The sequence below is a fragment of the Takifugu rubripes genome, chromosome 11 (assembly GCF_901000725.2).
Source record: "Takifugu rubripes chromosome 11, fTakRub1.2, whole genome shotgun sequence".
Taxonomy (NCBI): domain Eukaryota; kingdom Metazoa; phylum Chordata; class Actinopteri; order Tetraodontiformes; family Tetraodontidae; genus Takifugu; species Takifugu rubripes.
The window spans coordinates 4,012,963-4,023,678 of NC_042295.1; the positions used below are offsets into that span (position 1 = coordinate 4,012,963).

General features: G+C 43.0%; 1 protein-coding gene across 10 annotated transcripts in view; it reads left to right on the top strand.

The window, feature by feature from the left end:
- Positions 1-10,716, top strand: part of kirrel3b (kirre like nephrin family adhesion molecule 3b) — a 120,338-nt gene that overhangs the window by 107,738 nt on the left and 1,884 nt on the right. Inside the window, exons 11-17 of one of the 10 annotated variants that reach the window (XM_029844177.1) lie at positions 1,827-1,927; positions 3,537-3,747; positions 4,697-4,804; positions 5,232-5,315; positions 5,583-5,698; positions 6,415-6,501; positions 8,062-10,716. The exon at positions 8,062-10,716 is cut by the window's right edge and continues 1,884 nt beyond it. In XM_029844177.1, coding sequence (XP_029700037.1) covers positions 1,827-1,927; positions 3,537-3,747; positions 4,697-4,804; positions 5,232-5,315; positions 5,583-5,698; positions 6,415-6,501; positions 8,062-8,523 — 1,169 coding nt within the window. In that variant the 3' untranslated portion in view covers positions 8,524-10,716. The remainder of the gene's footprint in view (positions 1-1,826; positions 1,928-3,536; positions 3,748-4,696; positions 4,805-5,231; positions 5,316-5,582; positions 5,699-6,414; positions 6,502-8,061) is intronic. The other 9 variants (XM_029844178.1, XM_029844180.1, XM_029844182.1 and 6 more) reach the window with 9 other exon arrangements.

Below are 10,716 nucleotides of genomic sequence, written 5' to 3' on the forward strand. Positions count from 1 at the left end.
TTTAGGATTTTCACTATCTTCAAATGATCTGTGCGTTTGTAGCTGTTGATTTTTACAGCTGAACGCTATTCAGTCGCCCGTTGTTCGCCTTTGTGCTTCCTAGAAAACGTCTGAGGACGAAGGAGGAAACACATGACAGAAAGATTTGGGTCACATGTGACATCTTCACATTAGTGCTGTCACCTGGTGTGAAGAGCCTCTAGACCAGGCTGATGGCCGACCGGTCACATAGGCTAGGTTGCCGTTATCAGACACGTTTAACAGGACAGGCAGTCAGAAAGGCTCCAGCTTCACCCAGCTCGTGTAGGGAGCACCTTTCCACTGGGCTTTACCAGATGAGGACCCTTCCTGGTGGGGCGTCTCTACAGAAAGTAGTACCGCTCCACAACCCCGCAGACAAAATGTGTGATTGGGAAAATGTCACTTGTGGGAGGGTTTTGCCACCCTGATGTCTCGCACCAGTGATCTCACCTCACATTTGATTAGCTCTCACATCCTCCAGCTTTATCACATTTATGATCCCACCCTTTTTTTTATTGATGAACAATTTAGAGAGATATTTAACCAGTATGGTGGTGCGGCATTTAGCACAGTCACTTCACAGCTATGGTTCTGGGTAAAAATCACAGGGGGTGGGGGTGGGGGGGGCAGAAGCTTTTCTGTTTGGAGTTCTCCCTGTGGTAATGTGGGTTCTCTCTGGGCACCCTCAGCCCAAATCAATGCATTTGGAGGGAAAGGTGAATTAGCTCCTCTAAACAGACCTAAGGTGTGAGTGATTGTCTTTTATAGAGGAAATTAGCCCTGCGACCGTTTGCCTTTCACCTAGAGGCAGCTGGGATGGGCTCCATGGATGGATGGTAAATGTAAGTGTAAATCTGTGTGAAAGATTATCAAATATTAGTAATTATTATGATCTCATTATCATTCAACCAGTCAACATTTCTATTTTTAGCTTTGACAGGCTAATGGAAAGGTTTATAATGTTTTTGGTCCGATTCTTCTGATCTGCTCTCCTGTTGTGTGTGAAACCTGCTGAATGACTACACAATAAAGCAACAGTTATGTTTATTTTCCCCTGTTTATTTCTTTCATTGGATCCCCATTAGCTGTTACTTCTGCAACAGCTACTCTTCCTGGGGTCCATATTACAAACATTCATATAAATCCAATCTACAACAATATTTACAATATTTACAAAATCAGCAGACATGTCACATATTCTTCAGGCCTTTACAAAGAAAAACCTTTTAGTTATTCTTTAAAACTCTCTTGACTTGTCTCTTGGCTTATAATGTATGACAATTTAGTCCACTCAGAAATAGCTGTAAACATAACCATTTTTTTTTCATGGCATTAGTTCTTGGTCTAGGAATCATAACTTGGCCCCTCTTCACCTGTCTTGTTTCATGATCTTGTCTGCTTTGGGGAAATGTATTCTTGAGTGAAGGCAAGCCGGTTGTTTTGAAACACATACCGGTATATTCCTGAATAAAGTTAGAAGACTTCGTCTTAATCTGTCTTCCACTACTGTAGCACTCCGCACAACCTACGCGCTTCATCAATATTTATCTCTGGGGAAGGAATTAAGCCAGCCATAACTCAACACTTCCAGGAAGAGTCCTGGGGCTTTATTTATGGCCTTCTGTCGTGCATATGTGATGATTGTGTTGAGAGATGCTCAGTCTCCAACAAGAGTCCCAAATTACCCAATACAGGTGTTCCTGCTTGAGACCAGAGAGCAATTAGTTTAAAATTTACTTGCAAATATCGGCTAAATGTCACATGAAATTTAGTAAATAACTCAAATTATTCATTTTTCCTTTCAGGGCCACCCACTATCTCCAGTACACAGACGCAGCAAGCTTTACATGGAGAAAAAGGCCAAATCAAGTGTTTCATACGAAGTACGCCTCCTCCAGACCGCATCGTAAGTACACATGAGCTATTTAGTCACGGCTGAAGGTTGAAAATGTCCTCACAGCCAACTGCAGTGCAATGTAAGCACACTGTAAGTACATACACACATACACAGACGCACTCAAGTGTCCACTTGATGTGCAATTTATGCCCACTAAGCAAACCCCAAGAGATTCTGTTCTATCATTTACAGAAAGCATTTTAAATAATCTGAGGAGAACATACAGGTACAGGTCCGTAATAGACAAATACAGAAAGGATTTCCCTAGCAGCACAATTGGCAATTAAACATTCCAATTAAACATTCACCTCATCATGAAGATAAATATTCTTACAACAGTAACATTTTCTAAATTAGCAGGGTTGATTTTCTCATCAAAGCCTGATTTGGACACCCAGCATCTCATCTAAAGCTCACTCTTGTTGCGTCGCACCATCAGGATTAATAGAGCGTCAGATTTCTGTCAGAGCTCCTGTCTGTGTATAAATGTGAATGTGTGTGAGTGGTTGCACATATACAAGATTATGTGTGTTTAATTACATACTTTATTTATCAGCTTGTTGTTTATGTCATATTCTTTTTACAGTAATTATATTAATTCCCAGCATTAAACAGCAGCACAATTGCTATCACAATCATACAGAAGGGGTGTTTGTGGTGAACATTTATCCTTTATTAGTATTGGGTTTTTGGGTTTGTCACGCTGCATTCTCGTCACTTCCTGCATGGAACTGATAAATGGGAAACATCTGTGCTGTTGAGACAACGTCCTTCATTCTCAAACCTTAAGCTTTGCACAAAAGATTTCAACATTAAAACTGCTTCCTTATATTTAGTCTGCATCCTAGAACTTAATTAATTGCAGGGGAAACTTTTTAAAGCCACTTCAGCGAGGCAAAATGTGCCTGTAAGTCACTGACTGACACATTCAGTTTCTACCAATTTGCCTCTGTCTTCCTGACACACGAACTGTGGTTTTATTCGATGCTCAACAATAGAAAATTTCAATAAAATGTACACAAGGAAGGTAAAACAAGTCCGCCATATGATACCTCGAACAAAGCAGCCGCTATGAAAGGCTTTAAGATTGGCAAGGAATGCCATAAATAAATCTTCCAAAAGCAGAGTGGATTATTTTCCCCCGTTTTTGCACCGCATCCCTACAAATGCCACCATCACATCATTCCATCATGCTTTCATTAACATCCTGACATGTTTTCATCCTGGCTCCTGGCAGTCCTGTTAATGTCTTTTTGTCCAGGCGCTACTTTTCCTGCTCCTCTGCTTGAAAAGGCTGCTGCTGCCCCACCACCACAGACACGTGTGGATGGATGGATAGATTAATAGAAAGATTAATGAAAACATGTATTCTCATTGATAGCTCCTTACATTGCCTGTTCAGGCCTATTTAAGATCCTTTCACTTGCTATAAATGCACCCAAACACATCCTATTCTTATCTTTCCACATACCCTCAACAAAATAAACCAAAAAAAAAAAAATCAGAATAAATACATAAAGCTTTTTTGGTCAATTATGACCTGTCCCTTCTTTTCACAAGGGAACACTGCTGGTCGGGGTCAGAAACAGACTTTTCTGAAACGTTTGCCTTTCCTCAGGCTTGGTCATGGAAGGAGACAGTGCTGGAGTCAGGAACATCTGGCCGTTACACCGTGGAGACCGTGACCACCGAGGAAGGAGTCATCTCCACCCTGACCATGAGCAACATTGTCCCAGCTGACTTCCAAACCATTTACAACTGCACGGCGTGGAACAGCTTTGGCTCTGACACAGAGATCATTCGCCTTAAGGAACAAGGTGGGAGCCAAGGTTCGACAAGTTCACCTTCCTCTTCTCTGGTGTGGTAGTGAACGTGAGAGAGCAAAAACATTCACGTCCTCTTTAAAATGGCCTTTTTCTGCCTTTCACCACTGCTGCCCATTTATAACAGGATGATTAATGTTCAGTAGCATAATTGTGATAATAACAGCGATACGTTAATGAAATTTTGTTTTGTAGGTTAGAGCAGCCCCCTGGTACGTTGAACTAATGACCCTTAGACTGTAGCCTGAATATAAAATACCAAGTACCTGCTTTCTTGATCTTGTGATACTGACACTTAATCCATTCTCTAATTCTTTTGCTGCAAACACACATACTTGTTATCTGCTGACCTTTCCCTCTCTACCATTTGTGATTACTGTTTTCCCACTAATCGCAAATGAAAATTATAAACTGCTCATGTAAAAATGACTTTGATGAGAGAAGACATTAAATGGGTTTTAATGGACGGGGGGGGCGCTTGCATTTGCTCAAAAGCCAGAAGGTCATCAATGTGGGCGGCTAACAAGGATTATTAAAGTTTGCTCTAATGAAGATGTCTGAGAACTATTTAAATGTGTGTCTGATTTCCACCTTCGCACAGGCGCAACATCACTGCAGTTGTAAATGTGCACTCTGTCCAAAATAAAAGCACTCAGAGAACTCTGTCATCAGCATAAATGAGACTAAATTGAGAGTTATTGAATTCTATAAAACAACGACACAAATCTGCGCACTGATAATGAGAACTTTCTTTGTCTGCTTGGTTTGAAGCAGCTATTCAAGATGTATTATTCTTTCTTTTAAGACCTTTTGCCTGAGAGGATATTGACACTGAGTATCTGCCTGTACACGGAATTGGTTGCAGACAACCTGATCTGATGTGTGTGCATGTTTGTGTGAGTGTGTCTCTCATTTGTAATGTTTGCATCCGCCTCTCTCTGATTGTTCTCTGCAGAGTCGTTGCCAGTGGCCGTGATCATCGGCATCGCGGTGGGAGCTTTTGTTGCCCTCATCGTCCTCATTGGAACCATCGGGGCATTTTGTTGCACCCGTTCCCAGAGAAGTATGCTACGTTTTTGTTTTTTCCTGTAGTAGTCATGCCTGTTTCAGCACATTGAGGGAAAAAAAGGTTGATTTGTTTCAATGTTGTTGTCATTTAAAGCTAATGAGAATAAATCTGCTCTCAAATAACTGTGGTTGTCAACTCTTTCTACTGTGACACAAGCAGGTGGCATTACTGTCAGGGAACATTAGAGGATGTCTCACTTGTTAAGGCAGACTTGTTTATGTCAGGTTGCAACAAGCGCTGCCTCCATGCAATCCCGTTCTGAGTACATTCACTTTTGAGGCTAATTCCATCAGACATTATGTTCACCGCAACCCATTCGTGTTCCAAGTGTCTCGGGTAGAGTCGGTCCGTCGCTGTCTCTATCCAAGCCCTGATTTGTGCTCCTGGTCCCTTCAGCATGTCTATTGTCTGTACACTACAGAGGAAGCGCACCTGGTTATGCCCTCACTGCCCGTCTCCATCTGTGCGCACCAGAGAGAACTTGCAAGCAAAATTAAGACAGAAAGTAAGACTTTGTTATATGACAGTATCCAAAGCATTGTCCCAAACAGAATTCCCAACCATGGAAAGGCTGTGTGAGATTACATATGCTTATGTAGGAAAAGATTATATTTTGTCAGGAAACACCTGGTTAATCATTCAGTGTTTGAAATTTAAACTGGGGGACCTTCACTGATCACCAGATATCTTGTTACTGCACACCCCGCCAAGGGAACACATATACTGTTTGTCCAGCTTGTTCAGATATATGTGTGCCATCTGTTTCTGCCAGATTTGAAAGGAGTCGTGTCGGCCAAAAATGACATCCGCGTGGAAATCGTGCACAAAGACCACAATGCTGCGCGCGAGAACGAAGAGCACACTTCCATGAAACAACTGATGGTGAGTGTGAGTGTCACTACATTCTTCTTTTCACCTTTGTTCCTGTTCTCGCAGTTTTTTTTGGCTGATTCTCACACTTAATACCCTTTCATTTAATCTGCAGCATTATGCTTGTAATGGGGGAACAGAAGGGCGTGCTGTATTGAAGGCACAGAAACTATTTTTACCAGCATGTCGCCACTGTCCCAATGAGCGGAACAGATCCCAATACGCTGTAACTATGGAGATGCTGATGCATACTGAGTAATCCTACAGTGGGTGTACTTCTGTGGACTATCCACATGCCTTCAAGACACACAAAGAAGTGTTTCCTCTTTGGAAGTGTCCCAGTGTTACGGTTTTGTGCAGCTTGCTCCAGGGCTGAACTATTTGTAGCGTGTGGTTGTGGATTCATTCCCCTTTCAATAATGCAGTCAGGTTTCTTCCGGTTATTAAATGGAAATTAGCTAGAAAATCAGCAGTTTGTTTTTAAAATGACCGATAAAAGATTCAAAATATCGATGTCGCACCAACATGGGGTGGATAGATGGTTAGAAAGAGACAGATATACTTTATCGTCTGTTCCAAACGGGTAACACCTGGAGGAAAAAACCCTTAAACCCAACTTAAGGTGATCTTGTGTTAAAAATGGCTTCAGGGAAAAGTGAAATGATGTCTTTTGATGCCATGTTTTGGAGATGGCTGCCCAGGTTCTTAGTATTCCTTGTTTGGTGCCTACACAGGTTGAACATGAAGAGTTCCAGCAGGAGTCTGTTCTGAAGCAGCTGGAGGTGTTGCAAGAGGAAGACAAAGAGTATCAGCATATTAAGGTATGACAGTAAAGGGAAAGTCAGAATGAGAGAGAGACACAGAGAGAAAGAGAGAGAGCGAGAAAGAGAACCTTCAGGGCAGATGGTGACCTTCAACTCTAGCACCAGAAATAGCTGATCAGTTTTAATCCCTTGCCATGAGTCACATGATTTCTCAAGTATCCTGAAGTCCAGAGGCAAAAGAACAGATTTTTAATAATTAGGCTCCCATCAAAGGTGGTTTAAGTAGTTGCAAGCTGCTTGGCCCTTAAGCTGTTATTTCTTTTACTGATGGAGTTAAATCCAACTTTGAGGTGAGCTTTAAAACACATAAAACAGGAATAAAATGGAGGGCATTCATCAGAGGCTCAGGCTCACACACCTGTCTGCAACATGTTTCTAACACATATTGTGCGTCTACAAGTGCTAATGGAATCCTCTCAGGTGTCAAGTTCAGCCCCTGAAGCCTCACCTCACTGCAGTCACCAACCCCTTTCTCAGTTTCCAGTATAGCTAATGTCACTGTCAGGTGTCCACATGCTTCCAGGAGGTCCCTCTGCTTTTCTTTTGGCACTATTCATCACTGATAACGGCAGCCACCGGCAGTGTGAAGCATAAAAAATAGCCAATGCACAAACAACGGCTGCCTGTGCTGTGTGATAATGACGAGGATAACGAGATGCCCCGCATGTTGTTCCCGTCTTCTCATTACGAGCATTCTTCTTCTAGGATTTGGCCATCTTCTTCTTGACATTTGCATCTGCTCAGTCGAGGATGCGAAGGCATAAAAAACCCACCACACGTACGAACCTTTAACTGGATGGGCTCTGTGGTGGCATCCTGTCAGACACAAACGTGGCTTCAGAAGCCACCTGTCAGTCAAACATGTGACTACGACGGCTGTGAGGAGCAATTCAATTTGCTGTGTCTGAACCTGGCCGTGACATATTCCTCAGACTTGATGCTACTAGGATCGTTCAATTAGCAAGGAACATGTCTTGAAGGTTTTAGGTTAAATACACCCACTGTTTTTCTTTTGCTCCTCATAATCGGGGTGCCTTGTTTTGATCGTTTATCTTCAACTTTAATTGGTAGTTGCAGCCAGAATTACGGCTCTTTTCCAAGCTTTCGGACATTTACTTACATGTCAATAAAGGAGGGATTTCAGCACATTTCACCAGTCATAGTGGGATTAAGTCGCTCTTGCTGTGGACATGCACACATGCAGGCCCAGTAAATGCCCTCATCTGCACCGTGATGAAGTCAAACATCATCTGCCACTATTCCAGCATAAAAAAACACCTTTGTGTCTAAAATAAAGGAACGAATGAATGCCGAACCCACGTCTTCTGCGAATGCTAAGCAAGGACAGCCCTTGTTGAGTGGTGAGAGTCGCTCTTGATAAGAGAGGCTTGCAGAGAGCGGCTGATCTCCGCAGACTGCTGTTGGCAGCTTTCTTTACACAGAAAAACACTGGCCACGAAATGATCCCTTTTTTCACATTATAAAATAAGCAAATGGAGTCAAAATATCTGACCCGCTGTATCATAACAAACTAATTATATCATGTGCTTTCAACAGGACCCAACAAATGGCTACTACAGCGTCAACACCTTCAAGGAGCACCATACCCCCACCATGGCTGGGAATCAGCCCACGGAGGCCAGGAACCCCACCAGCACGGGGACCCTCGGCAAGCAGCGGGTTCCGACGGGCATGTCCTTCACCAACATCTACTCCACCCTTGGGGCTGGGCCTAACCGCCTTTATGACTACAGCCAGCGCTTTGTGCTGGGCATGGGCAGCAGCTCCATCGAGCTCTGTGAGCGTGAGTTCCAGCGTGGCTCACTGAGCGACTCCAGTTCGTTTATCGACACGCAGTGCGACAGCAGCGTGAGCAGCTACAGTAAACCGGAAGGCTACGTGCAGTTTGACAAAGACAGCAAGGCTTCAGCCTCATCCTCCTCCCACTACTCTCAGTCCTCCTCACAGAACTCAGACCTCACGCGGCCGCTCCAGAAGCGTATGCAGACCCACGTCTGACCGCCAGTGGGGGACAGGGATTGAACAGGATGTTCAAACAGCTATAGGATTGTGAGACTGAAGCAGCTCTGATGGACGTTACTCTTTGCTCTGAACACCTAGAGACATGAGGACTTGTTGGCTTGAGGGAACCTGTGTGATTTCATGTCTTTATTTCCCAAAAATCAAATTGAGAAGCCTTATTTTTCTCTCCCAACAACCCCCTCACTTCCTTCCCTTTTTTTTGGGAAACTAAATCCCAGATCTCTGACACAGAGAATTTCTGGAATTTCATATCTGGAATTTGCAGTCTGACAGCAGGGGGCATGGTGGCTGCGGGACAATCAACCAGGCAAAGGCTTTGTCTTGGGCCTCTTGATGATTTTTGTTTCCAAACAGTGATGGTTATTGGTATTCTGTGTCCTGTCATTCCTCTAGAAATGAATGTGCTGCTGGCTAATAGCTCTTAATGCCACAACTTATCATCCCTCCTGCACTTTCCTTCCAAACACTGGACACGAAGCTTTCTTGTTTAAACTGGTCTCCCGTGTAGGTGGAAGGAAACTTTCTTTGTGTGCCCACGGATGTCTGGAATATATTCCCCCTCAGTGCGGTGGTGCCTGGGCCACAGAGTTGGGCTGATAAGGAGAGATGGAGATCTCATTACAAGGCATTACTTTCCCATGACGTTAGGTGAAACAGATTATCGGTGTACATATGTGACTGTCATTCCTTTTCTAGCACCTGAATCTTGACTCTTTTTCCTCGAGGAGAACTCCAAATGAGAGACGAGAGCCCCCTCACCTCCACATCTGTTTTGCCTTGAGTGTATGGTGAATTTTGTGAATACAAACTTTGACTAAGGCAGATGATCATTCACTGTTGATGAGCTGGATCCTCGGCGGTGTTACTCCACCAACGGCAGAGCCAAAGCCTGCAGCACAAACGCTCCCCAAATGCAACACAGGATGTTACTGAGACGCCCTCGGGTTCATCAGCCACACTGGGAAACCTTTTCTTAGCTGATCTTATTGTGTTCTTTCTCCATTATATTGTCGACATCGTCGCTGACTCTGGACCTCAGTAACTGTGTGTTTCTGCACAGGTCAGGGGATGTTAAAATTAAATTTAGGAATGTTTATTTTCACTCTCTACTCTTTATTTTGTTCTCCTGTGCTGACGCAACTGCTTTGTTTTGTGCTCCACTCTGGGTGCAACACGTATGAAAATGGTTCAATTATTGAAGCTCCGCCGCTGTGTTTGCTTGAGTTGAGAGCAGAGACGGAATCCTGTGATTGCAGATACGCAGACTCTCATTCCTTCTGTGAAAAGTCTACAGTCAGCCTGGTTATCAAAGAGTTACACTCATGCATTTTGCATGTTTTGTGGCAAATCACAGAGAAATATCTGCTGAGCTGCTGGTTTTTGAAGCATCGTGCAGACGTAACAGGACAAAAATTCATCTTTGTTTTCTGCTAGAGATGCTAGCACACATCGTGGGACAATGTCTTTAGTTTGTAATCAGAGGTCCTTGTTCTCTTTATTCCACGAGTTCAAGGAAGTGATTAAGTTACTGAAGAGAGGGTTTTGTGTTACTGAGACTTAATAACACAATAGCATTGTAACGGGGCACCTGATAATTAGACATTTAACTGGCTTCTGTCTCTAAAAATGTGTGTTAATAAACCAAAAGCATCCTATATGAACTGTAAACAGCAGATTATCACTTCAGTAACAATCACTTCCCACATGATATCTGTTTGGAGGACAATTATACGCCGAGAAGAATTAACCATGTAGAATTTCCTTTACGTCTTTTTTTAAAAATCTGAATTCTGTTTCACCCAGAATAGGGAGCTGAAATTCCATTCAGAATTATTCTATTTTCCACTTTCTTTTAAAGTACCATCTTGTGTAATGGGGTGTAAGTCATCATTTGTGGGGGCTGTGAAATAATTGTTTGAACTCTTATGTTTCTTTATTCCATCTCTAAGCACTCCTCCAGAGGAGGAGTAAACGGTTCTTGTTGAAGAGAAGAGTTTCACTCCTGAATATGCGTCTTCTCCAACACTGATCCACAGGTTCTCCATTTATGAGCAGATTATCTGCCTCAAACTGCTGTTACACCCGACAAAAGCTTTGCATGGGCACAAAAAATATTAAATTTTACCTACTTCAGTCACATGAATTGATTCATTGAGCACAAATTATAAT